Source organism: Antechinus flavipes, chromosome 5, assembly GCF_016432865.1.
Source record: "Antechinus flavipes isolate AdamAnt ecotype Samford, QLD, Australia chromosome 5, AdamAnt_v2, whole genome shotgun sequence".
In the NCBI taxonomy this organism is placed as follows: domain Eukaryota; kingdom Metazoa; phylum Chordata; class Mammalia; order Dasyuromorphia; family Dasyuridae; genus Antechinus; species Antechinus flavipes.
The window spans coordinates 280,722,929-280,743,017 of NC_067402.1; the positions used below are offsets into that span (position 1 = coordinate 280,722,929).

General features: G+C 43.0%; 1 protein-coding gene across 1 annotated transcript in view; it reads left to right on the top strand.

The window, feature by feature from the left end:
* ABTB3 (ankyrin repeat and BTB domain containing 3) overlaps positions 1-18,826 on the top strand; it is a 329,205-nt gene extending 310,379 nt beyond the window's left edge. The window contains 5 exon segments of the mRNA XM_051961527.1: positions 95-197; positions 1,769-1,850; positions 11,225-11,293; positions 12,348-12,461; positions 16,630-18,826. Of these exon segments, the coding sequence (XP_051817487.1) occupies positions 95-197; positions 1,769-1,850; positions 11,225-11,293; positions 12,348-12,461; positions 16,630-16,839 (578 nt within the window). The 3' untranslated portion in view covers positions 16,840-18,826.
* The last annotated feature ends 1,263 nt before the right edge of the window (positions 18,827-20,089 follow it).

The window sequence follows — 20,089 nt, forward strand, 5'->3', positions numbered from 1 at the left end:
GAGCACCATCACTGTTGATATGTAAAGCAAAAATATATATTTTCCCTCTGCTCTGGACTAATTCTGCTCTCTCACTCCTTTTCCTTCTATCTAGATCCTCATTTTCTCAATAATAAAGAGATGTCTGATGTTACCTTTCTGGTGGAAGGAAGGCCATTTTATGCACACAAAGTGTTGTTGTTTACTGCATCTCCCAGGTAAGTGTTCATTTTCATCTTGGAAGTTGATCCTGTTCACTACTAAGACTAGACTGTAACTATTCACCATTTCCAGAAAGTAAAAGGAGGTGAGTGGAGGAGTTTTAGGGATTGGATCACTTAGTAAGTGAGAGAATTGAGGACCCATTTCATGGGATCAGCCTCCCAAAGGCCAGTAGAAAGAGAGCTGGCCTGTTTCCTATCTCTGAACAGAGATGTGTTGTACAATAGGAGTGGAATGAGGCATATATTGTTAGATATGGCCAGTGTACATCCTTATTTTTTAAAAAAAGGCTTTATGATATGTGGGGGAAGAAGGAAAGGGAGCATCGTCATTGGGATCACTCCTAGTCATTATGACATTATGTCAGCAATGTAGAGGGTAAAAAAACAGGAAATGGCAGTGAAAGAAATGGAAGAAAGGAAGGAAGGAAAAAAGGAAGGAAGGAAGGAAGGAAGGAAGGAAGGAAGGAAGGAAGGAAGGAAGGAAGGAAGGAAGGAAGGAAGGAAGGAAAGGAGGGAGGCAGGAAGGGAGGGAGGGAGGAAGGAAGGAAGGGAGGAAGGAAGGAAGGAAGGAAGAAAGGGAGGGAGGGAAGGAGAGAGGAAGGGAAGGAAGGAGGAAGGGAGGGAAGGTAAACTGAAGCAAATGGGGTCACATAGGTATGAAATATCTGAAGCCAGATCTGGATGCAGAAAGATGAGTTGCCCTGGCATTCTGTGCACTATAGTGCCACCCAGCTATCCCTAATTTAGCTAATCACACAGAGGTAATATACATGAAACATGGGGTAGTATTTAATTTTTTGAAAATCTTTAAGCAAAGGCTGTATACCCACTCATTCATGGGATCTTAAAACAGAATTTCATTCATTAAGAGTTGAAATAATGACCTTCCAACTCTGAGATTCTTTGAATTTGTTTTCTCATATTTTAGGCTTTAAAATACTTGAAGACAAGCATGACGTCCTTTGTTAAGACTTCTATTCCTTCAACTCATTCTCGTGTGACAAGTTCTTTAGTCATCAATGCAGAAGATTCTTTCCCAAGTCTGAATTGGAGAAACTAAATTGACTAGCTCATGACTTGTCCACTTTTCATGCCATTAGTGAGCATTGTCACATACAGAATGTCTCAGAAAATCTATTTAAGCTTAAAACTGCCCTAAGACTTTTGCATACACCCCTATTAGGGGCACAAATGAGGCATATTAGAAAGAGAATGACTCATGTGCATTTATGACGGACCAATGAATCCATCAGGGCAGGAACTCCTAGAAAGAGAACACACCCCCTTCCGTACTAATCCCCATCAATCTTTGGGGCTCAGAATGTTAGGGGCTCAGAAAGGTTTTTGACTTTTTACCCAGGTTCACACAGTTAATGGGAATCCAAAGTGAAATTTGAACACAGGTCCTCCTGATGACAAATCATGCCCTCTCTGTATTCTGGTGCATATTATCTCTATATTTCCAGATATTAGCATGAAAAGGAACCAGCACTGTTCCCTTTGTTCAGTGATGAGAAATCAGGTTTTCATTCATTTTTTTCTGCTCTCTTTTCTCTCTTGTCTAGGTTCAAGGCACTCCTGTCCACCAAACCAACAAATGACAGCACTTGCATTGAGATCAATTATGTGAAATACCCCATCTTCCAGGTAACTTAACCATTCCTGGCACTAGGTACCTCCCAGCAGATGCAGCATGGATGCAGCTGGCTCCCAGTTATCCACTTGGGAGTTGGGGGTTACACCAGCTGCACAAACTACCTATGGACTTTCATTAGTAGAAGTCTAGGGAGTGAATCTTATTTTTAACATTAGCCCAAGCAAAATGCAATGAAGGAATATAAATCTTTTTTTCTACAAGTTATTCCTGACTTCAAATGTGGATTCAGATACTAGCCATATGACCCTAGAAAAGTCATTGAATCCTGTTTGCCTCAGTTTCCCCATCTATAAAATGAGCTGGAGAAGGAAATGGCAAACCACTCCAGTTTCTTTGTTTAAAAAAACCCAAATGAGGACACAAGGAGTCGAAGATGACTGGGAGCATCATTTGAACTACAAAAGGATACATTCATTTAGTTCCACAGCATGGTACAGGGGAAAGAAATCTGACTTTGGTATCAGAATACATAGAAGGTGGAAATGAGGAGGAAGGGCATTCTGCACAAAGGAGACCACCCCAAAGGAAGCCTGGGATTGGGAAATAAAATGTTGTTCATGGAATAGCAAGAATGTGTCAATGAGGAAGATGTGAGAAGACTAGAAAAGTCAGGGTGGGGAGAGGTCCTTTAGGTGTCCATCTGCCTTTTCTCACCACATGACCAGTCTGTTTTCTCTTCCTGGTACACAATTTCTTGTGTACTACTTTCTGTTTTACAAATAAACTAAGGATCTGAGAGAGGCTGGATGATTGGCCCATTGATCCAAATGTCAGACAGAGGACTCAAATTGAGTTTTTCTTGGCTTCAGGTCTAGCACTCTATCTACACATCTCATACTTACTAAATGGGGTAACGCTGCTTTCCACCTCAGTTTTCTCATCTGTAAAATGGGGATCCTAACAGTGCCTACCTCATAGAATTGTTGGCAGTCAGAAAACATTCATTAAACACCTGCTGTGTTCCAGGCACTGTCCTAAGTTCTGGAGATTCAAAGAAAAGACAAAAACATAGTTCCTGCCCTCAAGTAGCTTACATTTAATTGACAGTGCCGTAGATGTTATCTTTCTGATGTTGTTACAGATGAGAAAACGTCATTCCGTCAATTCGTTAAAGTCTTACTATGTATTAAATACATGTACTAAGCTCTAAGGATATACTGAACCAAAAAATCAAAAACTATGGCCCCTCTCCTTACGGAACTGGCGTTCTTACTCAGGAATTGCAAACAACTGTATGAATCAAATATGTGTGCGGTGTAAATAGGAAGTAATATCAGAGGGAAGGCACTGAGGAGGGGACCAGGGGGGCCTCCAGCCAGAGGTCAGATTTGAACTAAGTCTTGAGAGAAGTCAGGGAAGCCGGGTAGCAGAGATGAGGAGGGGGAAAGACTGCTATGAGGATCAAATGAAATGACATATACCAAATGCTCTGAAGACCCTCCCGGGCTCTCTAAATGCTGGTTGCTGTTGTTATTAATATGTTAAGTCAGACTCCCATCCTCTAAAAGCCATGTGGCCCAGAGGAAAGAGTCTTCTTGTCCAGTGGAGATCCCAGAAGCCCTTGAGAAGTAGAACCTGATAGCCTCTGCATCCCTCCTATGCCTACACACACACACACACACACACACACACACACACACACACACACACACACAGCCTGCGAGTGCCTATAACTACACCATTAAGCATGAGGCTAATTGGGAAGTTCATCGTCATAAGTATTGGAAGAGCTGGCCCAGATTAATCATTGCGAGGATAATGGCTTTTGACTGGGCCTGGGGTTCCCTGCCACATTAGCCTGAAGTTATAAAAGGAAGGGACAAGTTAGTGGAGCTCTGGGGATTTTCTTGACCCACCCTCCCCCCCATAAAAGGAGTGAGCTGTGATTTGTGGCTCAAAATAGCCTGAGTGGAGCTGAAACCAACCCTGGAGGAGGGTCCCAGGTGTCCTATTTATTTCACTTTCACACTGATGGGAGAATTTTAGTAAATGAAACTGTGCTTTTTGTCCCCGGGATGTTTTAGTACCATGTGAAGTGGGGGGAAAGAGGGGGATGCAAAGCCCAGCTGAGCCGCTATCTGAGGCCTCAGGCTGAACAGGAGTTTGAATCCCAGCCCTGGTTAGGTTAGAGGCTGCCAAGAATAATGGCCTCTGGAATGAGGGACCTTCACCTCCTAACTGTTCACTTGGTTCCATCCAGTCCCCCTTTCTGGAAGCCCTGAGGATGGCAGGTCAATTAAAATCCCTTCTCCCCTTCCATCCAAAATCAACTCTGCAGGAAACACTGGCTTTGCTACAGCTCTCTGAAGAATCCTCTGTTCCAGGAGAGTGGGCATCTGGGCTAGCGGCAGAGACAGTGAGCTGGCAGTTACAGGATTAGAGGGCCAAAGAATTCAGTGTCAAGAGAGCCCTGCTCCAACTCCCTTCTTTTAAAGCTGGGGAAACGGAGGCCCAGGGAGGTAATGTGACAAAGAATCATAAAAATAAAAGTGGAAGAGACCTAGAGTTTATGTAGTTTAATTCTTTTAATTTACTGTTGAGGAAACCTTTGTTCACCAGATAAAGAAAGGGAGGCCCAAATACAAGAAAGTAATTTTCTGACGATGATCCAGGTAGCAAGTAGCTATGGCAGGTCCCTTGACTACAGCCTCATGGCCCCCTTATTAAATCCTTCATTCCTTCACTTGACACCTGCATAACCAAGGAAAGCTGCTCTCCCCACTCTAACCTCTACACTGACCAACTGTATGGCCTTGGGAGTGAAGGTCACTTTCACTGACAATCAGTTAAGTTCCCCTTCATTGATAACTGACCTCTACACTGACCACCTGTATGGCCTTGGGGGTGAAGGTCACTTTCACTGACAATCACTTAAGTTCCCCTTCATTGATAATTGACCTCTACACTGACCAACTGTATGGCCTTGGGGGTGAAGGTCACTTTCACTGACAATCAGTTAAGTTCCCCTTCATTGATAACTGACCTCTACACTGACCAACTGTATGGCCTTGGGGGTGAAGGTCACTTTCACTGACAATCAGTTAAGTTCCCCTTCATTGATAACTGACCTCTACACTGACCAACTGTATGGCCTTGGGGGTGAAGGTCACTTTCACTGACAATCAACCACTTAAGGTCCCCTTCGTTGATAATTGACCTTTACACTGACCAACTGTATGGCCTCTGGGGTGAAGGTCACTTTCACTGACAAACCAGCTTACTAAGAGTGACAACTTACTAAGAGCCTGGCAAGTACAAAGACCAATATAATTCCCTACTTACAATGAGATTCCATCCTAATGGGAGAGAGAACAAATACATACTTAAATAGATCCAGCATGAATATAAAATGAATAAAAATATCAAGTCATTAAATACAAGGCAGTGGGGGAGAGTGGGAAAGATTTCAAGCAGAATAATGATGAGGTAACATTTATACAGCACTTTCTATGTGCTAAGCACTCTGCTAGCATTTAAAAATATTATCTCATTTGATCCTTACAGCAACTTTGTGAGGCAGGTGCTGTTATTAGCCCCATTTTACATATAAGGAAACTGAGGGAGGCAGGATAAGTGATTAGCCAGAGCTACACAGCTAGTAAGTGCCTGAAGCTAGATTTAAATTTTAGGTTCCCCAATACTCTATCCACTGTCCCACCCAGTCAGAAGATGATACCTTAGATTTATCCTAAGGAGAGGGAGATTTTGAAGCAGAGGTAACAAAGAAGTGCATTTGGGATTTGGGAAACAGCTGAGGCAAAAGCTTAGAAACTGGAGATACGGTGTCATCAGTGAAGAAGAGAGAGAAGGCCAGTTTGCCTGGATTGCAGAGTGCAGCGGGAGAATGATGTCCAGTGGGGATGGAAAGACAGGCCGGGGCCAGTTTCTGAAGGGCTTTTAAAGCTAAACAGAAATTTCTATTTTATCCCAGACGCAATAGGAAGCCACTAGAGTTGATTGATTCACACTTTCAGATCGACACAGAAGGAAAATTACTTTGGCAACAGTATTAGGGATGGAATGGAGTGGGGACAGACTTGAGGCAGGGGAACTCATTAGGAGGCTGTCTGCGTGAGATAAGAGCCCCAACTCAATGGGAGCTCTGGGAGTGGAGAGAAGGATCAGATGGAGGAACGGATGAAAGATCTGGCAGCAGATTAAATCTGTGGGGCAGCAAAGAGCAAAGTGTTGAGGATAAATGCCAGGGCTATGAACCTGGGAGATTAAGAAAGATGATGGCGTCTTCTACAGGAGTAAGAAAATTTAGAAACAGGGAAAATTGGAGGAGGGGAAATAATGAGTTCGATTGGGGACATAATGAGTAACGCTGTTTACGATCATCCAATCCCAAGTGTCCAATAAACAATCAGTGGTGTGGAAATGGAAATTGTGGGAGGGGCTGCTTGATAAACCAGTGTCCTCCCCCCTGACTGTGGCAAAGCCAGAAGTTTTGCTGAGTGGACCCTGGGCCTGCTTGATCTCATAGGGAGTATGTACATCAACATTTTCTGAACCTTCGTTCATTAGGGAGAAATCAGCAGACCCAAAAGGTGCAGAATATTTTAGATTAAGTGTTTGTCCATAACACTGGGCAAGTCACATCACCTCTAGGATCCTTTGTCTTTTCATCTGAGAAATGAAGAGAATAATAATACACCTAGAATATTCCCTCAAATGGCTGCTGACAGGAGGAGGAACTCCATTAACTGTTACACTTGAGGTTTGTGAGCTAGTTCTAGAGTAACTAAGTTATTTGTGTTAGGAGGGTTACAAAGTTACTGAGACTGACTGTCCAACATTAACTGTTTCATTCTTGTTTCCTGTGCTACTGACTTAAAATGGAGGAGGGACTTGATTAATTGTTACACGAGGTTTGTGAGCTCCTTCTAGAGTAGCTAAGTTATTTGTGTTAGGAGGGCTACAAAGTTACTGAGGCTGACAAGGCCCAATATTAACTGTTTCATTCTTGTTTCCTGTGCTACTGACTTAACATCTGGGAGAGAGTGGGGAAAAGAAGGCCATACAGGGATATCTGGTTACCATTTTACAAAAGCCAATGCACTCAGGCCCGGAGGGAAGTAATCAGTGAAGGTTGAAGCTGGACACATGGCAGGAACAGCACAGCCTCAGAGAGCTGTTCATGAGCTCGTGTAGACATTTAGCACAGTATCTGTCAGGGGAGCCGGTGGGGAGATCTCCCAGGAAACAGTCAGGTTTGACTTCTTTAGGGGGTAAAGGTTCTACACACTTAATTTGACAATACCTTTATTCATCAGAAGTGAGTTGTCTTGGTAAAGTAAGCATAAAAGGGAGAGTTGGTTAGCTCGGTTTTATTCATAGAATTCTGGAACATCAGAGCTGGAGTAAGGAAGGGGTGGCTCTTAGAACAGGGAGTGTCAGTTGAGAGAGCCCTTAGTGCAAAGAATATCAAAAGTGGATGAGATCTTAAAACATAAAATATTAGAGCTGGAAGTGACCTTAGAGCGGAGGTGGGAAGGAAGTTTAGAATTTGTAACGTGAGAGCTGGGAGTAGCCTTAGAACAGGGACTATCAGAACTGGAAGGGAGCTTAGAACAGGGAATGGCAGAGTTGGGAGGGAGCTTAGAACAGTAAATGGCAGAGTTGGGAGGGGATTCTTTAGAATAGGGAATGTCAGAGCTGAGGGAGATCTAAAACAGAACATCAGAGCTGGGAAAGGGAGAACAATAAAAGTCAGAGCTGGAAGGGGCCTTAGAACAGGGGATATCAAAGTTGGGAGGGAGCTTAGAATGTCAAAGCTGAGGGATATCTAGAACAGAGAATGTCAGAGCTGGGATGGGGAATTTAGAATAGTAAAGAGCAGAGCAGGGAGGACCTTAGAACAAGGAATGTCAGAGTTGAGAAGGAGCTTAGAACAAATAATGTCAGAGCTGGGGTGGGGTGGGGGACTCAGAACAAAGAACACTGAAGGTGGGAAGGAAGTTTACAATATACAATATCAAGGCTGAGAGTGGCCTTAAAACAGACAATGTTGGAGCTGAGGGAAATCTAGAACAGAGAATATCAGAGTTGGGAAGGAACCTTAGAACAGGGAATGTCAGAGCTTAGACTCTGGGGAGGAAGCTTAGAACAAAGAAAGTCAGAGCTGGGAGGAGGGGGCTCAGAACAGAGAACATTAAAGAAGTGAAGGAAGTTTACAATATAAAATGTCAGGGCTGGGAGTGGCCTTGGAACAGAGAATGTCAGAGCTGGAAGGGAGCTTAGAGTAAGGAATGTCAGAGTTCTGGCAGAGGATGTCAGAGCTGGGAAAGAGAATTTAGAACAGTAAAGGTCAGAGCTGGGAGGGTCAGTCAGAGTAGGAAGGGACTTAGATCAGGGGATATCAGAACTAAGAACAAGACACTTAGAACAAGAATGTCATATCCAGGCTTGATTTTAGAACTGTTAGCTATGAAGAACTCTAGAACATGAAATGTCAGGCCTCAGAACACAGACAGAGAATTTTAGAAGTAAGAATGTGAATGCCTAAAAGACAGTAGGACACAGGGCACCAAAGCTGGGAAGGTCCTGAAAACATGAACTGTTGGAGCTAGACAAGACTTACATGATTTGCTAGTACAGTTCTTAATGATTTGCTCAAAGTCACCCAGCAAGTTCACTATTGTATGACCTCAGACTCAAAATGCATGATCATTACCACAGTTCATAGTGCATAGAGCTAAAGATTGAAATCTTGGATTTTCGGTTTGTTTGGAGGAGAGATCACTGGCTCTAGAGTCACAGGATCTGGTTTCAAATTCTGCCTCTTGCACTTGTCTGCTGTGTGTCTCTGGACAAGCTCCTCTCTCTCAGTCTCATTTCATCATCAGAAAACTCAGAGGCTGGAGTAAATGGCCATAATGCTATGATCTTATTATTCTATGTCACTTCACTTTGCTGAATCTCAGTTTCCTCATCTGTAAAATAAGGTGGCTGGACTAGATGGCCTCCGAGGTCCCTTCAAGCTCCAGAGCTATGATCTATGTTCATATGATCTCTAGGACTCAGTTTTCCTTTCTGTGAAATGGGGATGAAAATATTCCTCCCCATTCCCACCCAAACTAAAGTTACATGGGACTAGAGGACAGAAATGGCGGCTCTTTCTGGCAGTGCATCCATTTCCCATGACAGTGTAGGGACTGGTCTATCAATGAGATGGAGAAGATTATTATGAATGTCTCCCCAGGACTTCATAAAAATAATTAGAAATATGTACCATCAGGCTGTCTCATTACAATTGATTTCTAAATCAGCCCAGAAAGATGAGGCAAAATGCTGAGTCTATTCGTGTCCACCCACCATCTTAAATGTTCCTTTGGTTGATCCAAATTGACATGAAGTAGAAAGAGATTGTTCAACTTCAGATCTGGAGGAGACTTTGGAGAATACATAATCTATCGTTCCTATTTTACAGAAAAGGAAAGTGAAGGGGACAAGGTCAAGAGGAAGAACTGGGACTAGGACCCAGGCACGTTTCACTCCTAGTTCAGTTCTATTTCTTTCACATCCTGATTGGGTCCAAAAAAAGAAAAGGAAGGAGAAACGTGTCTGCAACACTAATACATCCTCTCTCCCTCTTCAGTTGTTGCACTCTCAGTGAATTGCATGTGAATGATTAACACTTGACTTTGGGTTCCCCTTTGTTCCATCAGTAAAGATCAAATAGAATCACAGAGCTGGAAGAGAACTTGGATGCCTGGACTGATCTTACCCATTTTATAGAGGAGAAGAGAGAGGTTTAGGCAGAGGAAGCAAAGACTTTGTTCTAAGCTACACAAGGAATTAGTTTGTCAAAAGGGAACAGGATCTAAAACTGGAACACTTAATCCAGCCCCTCACTTTTACAAATTGGAAAACTGAGACTCGGAGTGGTAGAATGACCTGAGCAAGGTCACCCAGGTGGCCAGTCGTTGGCAATTCATGGGCTCAAAGATACCTTAGATGTCTAATCCATAGTTCCTAGAACCTATGTCTGGATGGAACTACAGGAATTTGTGTGTGTGTGTGTGTGTGTGTGTGTGTGTGTGTGTGTGTGTGTGTCCTGAGTCCCCTCTGGAATCTATGAAATTTATGGAGCCCTCCTCAAACTAATGTTCTAAGCTTATGCAGAACCAAGAAAACATTGTACACTAACAACAAGATCATGAGATATCAACTGTGATAGACGTGGCTTTTTCTAACAATTAGATAATTCAAAGCAATTTCAATTGGATGGAAAGTGCCATCTGCATCCAGAGAAAGGACTATGGGGACATAACGTGGATCAAAACATAGTATTTTCACTTTCCTTGTTGCTGTTTGTTTGTTTGTTTTTCTTTTTGGGGTTTTTTTTTTCCCTTTTGATCTGACTTTTGGAGGGCAGCATGATAAATATGGAAATGCGTTTTGAAAAATTGCACATTTCCTTGTAGCAGATTGCTTGCTGTCTTAGGGAGAAGGGAGCGGGTAGAAGAGAGAGAAAAATTTAGAACATGCAAAGGTGAATGTTGAGAGTTATCTTTGCGTGTATTTGGAAACATAAAATACTATTAAAAATAATGTCCTTAAATGTGCAATAAAATGAAATAATATAAGATTTCAAAGGAAATCATCTAGATTGAAATGTTATCAAAATATTTTTTTAAAGTTTAAAGATTCAAGACAATAACCTCTACTCTAGTCCAAACCTCTCATTTTCCTGATAAGAAAAGTGGCCAAAGAAAATGAACAGAACTCGATCATAGTCACATAGGATCACTGGGCCATTTGTTTTCAGATCTCCTGATTGGAATAGGGAAGAGAAAGAGGAAGGAATAAGCATTTATGATTACCCCAACCACAGTGCTAAAAACTTTTTACCAATATTATTTCATTTGATGCTTACAACTGTGCAAGATTGGTGCTACAGAAAATATATATACATATACATATTTTACAGAAAAGTAAAGCTAGCAGATATTAAGTGACTTCCCCCATCTTCGTACAGCTAGTAAGAGAGAGAGTCCAAATTTGAAACAGGTTTTGCTGACTCCAGGCCCAAGACTCTATCCTATTATACCACACTGGCTTCCATCCCAAGCCCAGGATTTCCTGAGAATGCATTGTGGTTCATTTGAGAAAATATTGACTCTGGGGTCAGAGAAACTGGATTCAGATCTCACCTCTGATGATGTTGGACTAGGTACTTAATCTTCATGGTCTTCAGTTTCCTTAGTCAGAAAATGGGAGAGTTATACTGCAAAACTTTTAAGTCCTTTCTAGGTGCCCCATCTTTGATCATATTAACTTTTACTAAGCAATGGGTGGTTCCTCCTTAGGCCATCATGTTGTGGTTTGGATTAACCTCCTTTTTTTTATTCTCTTCTAGCTGGTCATGCAATATCTTTACTATGGCGGTCCAGAGTCACTTCTTATTAAGAACAATGAGATAATGGAGGTTTGTGAAGTTTCATCTGGGATTTCTAGAAGCCCGAGTTGCCATTGGGCCAATATTTTGCTCCTGGGAAGGAGACATACAATATGTGTATATTGAGATGTGCAGGAAGAAGTCTTCTCCAAATGTGTTTGGTTTGGGATTTCATATGGGAACATAGATGTTCTCTTAAGAGAGGTCCCTGATACACACATGGATGTATGAATATGTGTATCAGTGTATGTATGTATACTGTGTTTATATTATTTAATTACCTAAAATATATGTAACACTTCTGTACATTATGGATATATAGACATATACGTACACATATACACACATATATGTTACATATATGTAGGGAGGGAGTGTGTGTGAAACTCATGGCTGTGAGCATCAAAACCCCCAAGTGTAGCCTGAACCAGATTAAAATATAATTGGGAAATGTTTAACAAAATAAATAAAAACATAGCACGACGTAGATAATGTTCATTTGTGTTAACCCACAAGGACCCACTTCTAGTGGAAATTTGACCTCACTGGTGTACAGAAATAGCCAAAATATAAGTCAGAGTGTGAAAAGCCCAACTCAGTAAGAGGATTTCCAGAGAGGAGACATAATTGCATCCTGTTGGGTCACAGAGGAGAGGGTCTTTGAACTGGGTGGAATGGCAGGATTTAGGGATTTGTTTGGACTTAGGTTGGTAGAAAGGGAGGGATCCTTGAAGGTTTCTGAGTACGGGACCGAGAAGATCAAAGCATTGTCTTGGTGATGTTTTCAGATGAATTAGAAGGGAAGGGAAGAAAGGAGGTGAGTAGATCTATTGGGAGGCTATGGAAATAGTTCAAGTGGAAGCTGTTAAAACCCGGACTAAGATGGTAGCTGTAAGAACAGAAGGGAGGGCATGGGTGCTTCGAGGAAAGACTCAACAGATGAGGCTGATTAAATGTGAGCAGCAAGGACCAAGGAAGAATAGGAGATGACACTGAGGTTTCTTTTACATCCAGTGAAAGTCAGTCCCATTCAAGGCAGCCTGACTGACAGCCTCCCTTTTGTAAAATTTTTTTTTAATTTTAGCTCCTGTCTGCTGCCAAGTTTTTCCAGCTTGAAGCTTTGCAGCGGCATTGTGAGATCATCTGTGCAAAAGGGATCAACACGGAGAACTGTGTAGATATATACAACCATGCCAAGGTAATGCCCGCAGCCCCTTTCCTGGGTGCAAAGAGCATAGACAAAGAAGGTTTGTTTGTACAAACGCCCTGGGACCTGGGACCTATTGTTGGTGAATCAATGAGAGGAAGAGTGATTTGGGTTGAAGATGTGGTCCTTAAAAAAGAAATCTAGTCCATAAGCCCAAGATATCTTAAAATAAGGAAGGAGGGAGAAAAGGAAGGGAGGGAATGAAGGGAAGGAAGGAAGGAAGGAAGGAAGGAAGGAAGGAAGGAAGGAAGGAAGGAAGGAAGGAAGGAAGGAAGGAAGGAAGGAAGGAAAGAGAGAACGAAAGAGAGAAAGAGAGAAGCAAAGAGAGACAGGGAGAGAAAGAAAGAAAGAAAGAAAGAAAGAAAGAAAGAAAGAAAGAAAGAAAGAAAGAAAGAAAGAAAGAAAGAAAGAAAGAAAGAAAGAAAGAAAGAAGAAAGAAGGAAGGAAGGAAGGAAGGAAGGAAGGAAGGAAGGAAGGAAGGAAGGAAGGAAGGAAGGAAGGAAGGAAGGAAGGAAGGAAGGAAGGAAAGAAAGAAAGAAAGAAAGAAAGCCAAGTTTATTCATTGTCAATGGAAAAATCCTCCCACTTTACGTAGTTCTTACAGCAGCAGGATATTTTGGACAAAATGTGTATTAAACTACAATCCAATGAGATCAATAGTACAGTTATTATCATCCCCATTTTACAGAGGAGGAAACTGAGGCTGAGAGGTGTAGTATCTCACTACTAATGAGATGTGCCAAAGTCAGCACTTTTCCATGTGATGGTCATCCTGTGTCCCCCCAGTACCATTAATCCTCCCTCACCACCCCATAATCCAGCTTCACAGGGATTCCATTTCTGCAGATGGCTCTCCAAGTGGAGAACTGTTTAATAACGACTATGGGCTGAGGAAGGGAACCAGCCCTTGGCCCTGAACCTTGGGAAATATGAGAAGACAAATACAAATGTCAAAAGGGGCCCCGGCAATATTAAATGCGAGCCCTTGTGACTGCTTTCCATATAGGAGGAGGCCAAAGATGAGCTTGTTTTAGCCATCCTGGTTTTCCAGGCAAGTCGTCCAGAATTAGAGAAGCTGCATCTTTCAGCACGTTTTCTTTATTTACAAAAGAGGAGGGGTGTGTTGGTAAATGTTTAACAACCAGCTTTCCAGGAAGAGGGTGAGGAAAATATCTGCGTGACCCATTTTTAGGGTTAACTTGCACCATTAACATTTTCTCCATCACTTGCTTAAGTCTAGACAATGAATAAAATAATCCTTCGAGTCCCGATTTCTTGTGTTTGTGGATTTCCAAGATGGAAATAAATGCTCACACTGAACATTTGACAATTGGCTCTCTGGTGTGCGCTGGCTCTTAGCACGCTCCTGCAAAAAAAGCAAGCAAAGATGTTTCTCCCAAATGGAGTGAGCCAGAGGTCGGAAACAGCAGGAGAACCGGGAGTAGAAGGAGACCAGGATCCCATTAATAATAATGATGAGAGCTAACATTTGTATAGGGTCCTTTACAGGCGGCTAGGGGGCGCCATAGTGGTTGAGCACTGGCCTTGGAATAAGAAACATTCATCTTCCCAAGTTCAAATCCAGCCTCAGACACTTACTGTCACTCTGGGCAAGTCACTTAACTCTGTCTGCCTCAGAGTTTTTCTTATCTGTAAAAGGAGTTGGAGAAGGAAATGGCCAACGGCTCCAGTATCTTTGCTGAAAACAAAAATACACAAAATGAGATCAGGAAGAGTTGGACATGATTAAAACAACAAAACAATAACAAAATATAGGAAATTTACTAATTACATAATAAAACTAAAACTGTAGCATTTATGGTTAATAAAGCACTTGAAAAATGTTATCTCATTTAATTTTCACAACTTCCTTGGGAGGTAGGTGCTGTTATTAACCCCATTTTACAATAAAGTAAACTGAGAAAGACGAATGGAAATTGAGTTGCCCAGATCACACAAATGGTAAATGTCTGGAGTTGGACTTAGACAACTTGTCAGGTGTTCTGGACTCCAGACATGATGCCCTGGGTTCGAATTCTTGTTCGGTAGCTTTACAAGAAGTTGGGTTGGAGAAAGGGCTGGACTGGATAGCCTCTAGAGTTGCTTCTCTCTTAATACTCTATATATTTTTAAGGATCTAGCAGATAGTGGATTTAGTATGGATCCAGTAATGGAAGCAGCTCTAGGCTGTGAGTCATAGGAGCTGAATTCTAATTCTGCTTCCACCACTAGCTGAGTAGTCTTCAGAAGGTCATTCTTCCTTTTTCTGGCTGCCTTCTCTCACCTGCACAGTGAAGGGCTTGTGTTAGCCGGGCTCTCGGACCCTTCTCACTCCACAGTTTATGAGTCTATTCGGGCCCAATCTCCTCTTGGGCGGGCTGAATTAATAGTCGTACTAATTCATTCAAGCCATTAGAATACCACTGAGCACCTTTCTGGTTTTATGTCCTAAATGACACATCCTTTTTGCTCACAGATGGTTAGCTCAGTGGGTTACAGTTCTGTGCTAAGGAGGCCAAGGTCATGGGCACACTTCCCATCTAGGCCAGGAAGCAATACGCTTTAAAAAAATAATAAATTTGTCATTAATGATTTCTTCTTTCTTGGATCATGGTTCTATCTCAGTGTCTCCTCCCCACCTTTACCCTCCGTGCCTTCACCCCATCTGCCCGGAGGAGGAAGATGCCCAATCCTAACAGCAAAGTACAGCTTTACAGAGTAACTGAGCTCGCTGGCCAGGCTGGCAAGTACCCGCCTCATTTCCGCCACATCTTGGCAGAAGAGAGCCAGAAGCCCCTTATACCAGGGCTGGAAAGGACCTTGGAAACCATCATCTTATATTAATTACAGATGGGGAAACTGAGGCAGGAAGATACTCAAATCCTCGAGATAGAGCTGGAAGGAGCCTCCAAATCCATCTGATTCAATCTCCTTGTTTTACAGATGAGGAAACTGAGGTCAGGAAAGGGAACTGTTTACCCAAGTCCTTCAATGGAGCCACTTTTTTTTTTAAATAACTTTTTATTGATAGAACGCATGCCAGGGTAATTTTTTACAGCATTATCCCTTGCATTCACTTCTGTTCCGATTTTTCCCCTCCCTCCCTCCACTCCCTCCCCCAGATGGCAAGAGTCCTTTACATGTTGAATAGGTTACAGTATATCCTAGATACAATATATGTGTGCAGAACCGAACAGTTTTCTTGTTGCACAGGGAGAATTGAATTCAGAAGGTAGAAATAACCTGGGAAGAAAAACAAAAATGCAAGCAGTTTATAGTCATTTCCCAGCGTTCTTTCTCTGGGTGTAGCTGCTTCTGTCCATCTTTGATCAATTAAAGCTCTCTTTATCGAAGAGATGCACTTCCATCAGAATACATCCTCAAACAGTATTGTTATTGAGGTATATAATGATCTAATGGAGCCACTTTTAAACCCAGACTCTAATTATAAATCTAATACTTTACTCAGTACCACATTGCCTCAAGTCATTATCCTAAAGTTTTCTTCTCTCCCTGGAGATCACTAATCACTAATCCATTTAATCAACTATTATTAAGTGCCTACTGTGTGCCAGGCACAGAGTTTGATGCTCTATAAAAGCAAATGTGAGAGCAAACTTGACCTCAGGAAGCTTCTGTTTTACTCGCCAATTTTATCCCCTGCCCATTGACCCTTAGGCTCTATCCCCGCCATTTCTGCCTGATCCCAACTACACAGGTCATGGCCATCTTGCATTCTAAATAATGTGAGTGGCTCTGGGCATTTGCTATTTTTTAATCCAAGGATAGGCCATACCTGAGGACATGCAGCAGGGCACACTACAGTGGGTCAGCAGAGAGCTGGCACAGTGAGAATCAAGCTCAGCAGTCAGAGGAGCTAGATTCAAATCCTACCTTTTGACTTATTATCTTCATGATCTTGAGCAAGTCATGTTGTTTCTCTAGGTCTCAGTTTCCCCATCTGTAAACTGAAATGTTTGGAAGGACCCCAAGGTCTCTCAAAGAACCAGACTTGTTGCTTCTATAAATCCCTCCCCCTTCCAAGGTCTCAGTTTCCCCATCTGTACAGTGAGGGTTTGGAAGAGACAGCCCCCAAGGTCTTTCCAGCCCCAGCTTACACAGGTATCATGCTCATGTCCTTCTTTTCCTCCTTCCCCAGTTCCTTGGAGTCACGGAGCTCTCGACCTACTGCGAAGGCTACTTCCTCAAGAACATGATGGTCCTCATTGAGAACGAGGCCTTCAAGCAGCTTTTGTACGATAAAAACGGGGAAGCATCAGGTCAGGATGTACTCCAGGACTTGCAGAGGACGTTGGCAATCAGGATACAATCCATTCACTTATCCTCTTCCAAAGGCTCTATCGTCTAAACCCCCGAGACGAGAGGGCACTCCCGAAGGACCTTCCATGTTCTCTGGCTGCGTCAGCTTCCGATGAATACACACGATTCCCACCGGCATGTTCTTGTCTGGACCCAGGGGCTTCCTCGGCTGCCCCGCCTCCTCCTGGCTCAGTGACTGTGTACAGCTCTCGTGCATTCCTGACACCGGGGAGATCCTGCTAATGGCTGGCTAGTGACTGGGTCCTGATTTGGAAATCCAGTGAGGGGACCATGGAGCTGTGACCCCACTTTGGACATCCTTTGAAGCACGCTCATTCGTGCTGGGCACCGCTGATGGAAACACACCCACGTAGAGATGGTTGGGCTTCCTGAAGCCTGATGAAGAATGGTCCAGTACCCATCCCTAAGAGCATCCTCGGATGCACTTCCAGAGACTGGTGGTTGCAGGTTTAGTGAGTGTCCATCACACCCGAGAGACAGTTAGAAAGATGGAAATCGTGAGGAACAGTCTAGGCAAATTTATAAGGGTGGGGACTTTTTAAAAAATATACATTCATTAAAAGAAATGGAGTAGCCTTGTAGTTTAAAAATATATTTCTAAAAAGCTTAAAAGTTCCTTTTCAACAGAATTGTGTATAAGGATCCAAGTTTGGGATTTTTCCTTGTTTTTTTAAAGGTCAAAGGTACTCCCTGTGTCAGTGCAATAGACAAGATTTCCACTGGTGTTGTTTATCAGCCGATTTAATCTTGCCTCGCCAACCACAGTGATACACAAGAGGTACACTGCCAACAACCACCTCCAGTTCTGCCATTGAAGAAACAATCCTGCATGCTATCGTTATTTGGGGTTCGAACAAAGGAGCATCTCTCCTCCTGCCCGGCCGAAGCCTTTGCATGGGGCTGGACCTGGCCCACACGATATCCACGCTACATAGTTGCCAAGGATTCCACGGGACAACCTCGTCTCTCGCTCCGGGCCGTCGGCTTGTCCAGCCGATGCTGCCCGTTCCTTTTCTGGTGGAGCGCCGTAGTGCAATCGATGGTTTCCATGGGATCAAATTGGTAGAAATTGAATTTTGAGGGAAGCCAGGGTGGGTCGGGGGTGGGAAGGGGCTTGGGGAGGGAGACATGAGAGCATTTAGCATTTATCCCGGGGCTCTCTTCAATTCTAGTAAGATATCAGTACTTTGCTACCGACCAGAGAGCGTGACTATGTTAGACTATTTGTTATGACTAAATATGTAATATAGAATGATTTCCCATTGCACCCCACGAGTGGACGGTCTAGGACTCTCGGTCGTGGACATTTATTTACTGCTTGGTCTCAGTTCCCTTTGCAAGTCAGTAGCTAGCAAGAGAGATGGGTGAGGGACCACAATAACTTCTTAGAACTTTTCACACATCCTTGTTTTAAAATATACATGAGTGCAGCAAAGACTCTTCACCATTTGGGGCGACATCTTGATATCAGCTTCCTTCTCTCCCAGCATGCTCTTCAGAAATTACCGCCGTCCCCCAGAATCTGTTTCAGGAATCCTTCCCCCACGCCTCTGCCGCGAGGTAATTCTTGGGTCCATCGCTCAGAATGTTTGATGTCAGTGGCCGCTTCATATTTCCACTTCCCGGCACCCCCAGGGCTCCTGCTCCCACTCCCAGGGATTATCAGCCTATCAGCTAGGAATCGATCGGTAGACATCGGTGTGGATCACTCGGAAAGCCTCTCAGGTTCCCTCTGGACACAAAGGGGAGAACTCAAACGGTTTCCTGCCCACCCCAAGGGAAGATCCACAGCACGTGATCCGGCAGGAAGCCTCCCGCCGCGTCAGTCTGTGTCCTCGCAGATGTCCGAGACGTAGCCCTCCTGGCCACTTCCTGTCCTTGAATGTTCAACGCTAGAGCAGAGCAGCTCCGCCTTGGCTTGTGTGATGGCAACCCTCCCTCCCCCCGCCCCCAATGGTGTTCATGTTCGAGCTTGGTGTGCTTTCTCTGTCATTAAAGCAAATATGATTTTTTTCCATGCTGTGATCTTTTTTGTATGATGGGCAACTACTCCAAGGTAGACCTTGTCTTGTTACAGACTTGACAATCCTCCCTTACCAAAAAAACAAAAACAAAAACAAAAACAAAAACAAAAACAAAAACAAAAACAAAACAAAAATCCTGTTGTCCCTTAAAACCCTGTGGGAAGTGAACACTGATACCAATTGAACTCTCACAACACCTAATAGAGAGCCTTCCTCCATTATTCAGGTGCCAGGGCTTTCAGACACAGTCCCATCCACTTTCATCTCATTTGCACAGGTATAATTTATTTTTAAATTATTAAGCATTATTTTTAATTTTTAATTATTTATTATTATTAATCATTGATTTTTATTTTTTAAAAAATTTAAATTTTAAATTTAAAAAAATTTTGTTATATATAATTATTAATAGTAATTAATTATTAAGCATTTATTACGTGCCAGTTACTCTGTCCTGAGCCTTGAGGATTCAAAGAAAGGCCAAAAAATGGTCCATGGCATCCAGGAGCCCACCACAAACAAATGGCTATGTATAGGCAAGAGCTATTCAGGATAAAGGAGAGGGAAACTGAGAGGGCCTGGGTGGGTGGAACAGTCAAGGCCTCCTGCAGAAGGTGGGATTGGAACGGATTCTTGAAGGAAGTGAGGAGGAAGGGAAGTCGAGGAAAAGGCAAGGAACCGTGAGAAATCCAGTGTCCCTGGAACATGGGCTATGTGGAGAAGAGTAGGAAGTATAAGGAGACTGGAGAGGTGGAAAAAGCTGGGATCCAAAGTGATTAAGAGTCAATTAGAGGAAGTTAGATGGCACAGTAGATAGAGCACTGGCCCTGAATTCAAATCCAGACTCAGATGCTTAACAATTACTAGCTGTGTGATCCTAGGCAAGTCACTTAGCCCCAGTCACCTCACCAAAAAAAAAGAAAAAAGAAAAAGAAAAAAAAATTTTTAAGAGTCCATTGGAGGGTTTTTTATATGATGGACCATCCTGAAAACTTCACTAAGACTTTTGGGATCCTGATCCAGGAGGAAATGGAGAAACACTGGCATTTAATGATTTGGGGGGTGATGTGATCGTGGCTATGCTTTAGGAAGATCACTGATAGCTGCACCGAGGGTGACCATAATGGGGAGAGACGAGGCAGGAAAAACAATTGACATCTGTTGCCCTAATCCAGATACAAGATGGCGGAGGGATGGATCCATGCATGTGGAGAGCCTGGTGCAAGGTAGATGCTGAAGATATAGTAAAATTAA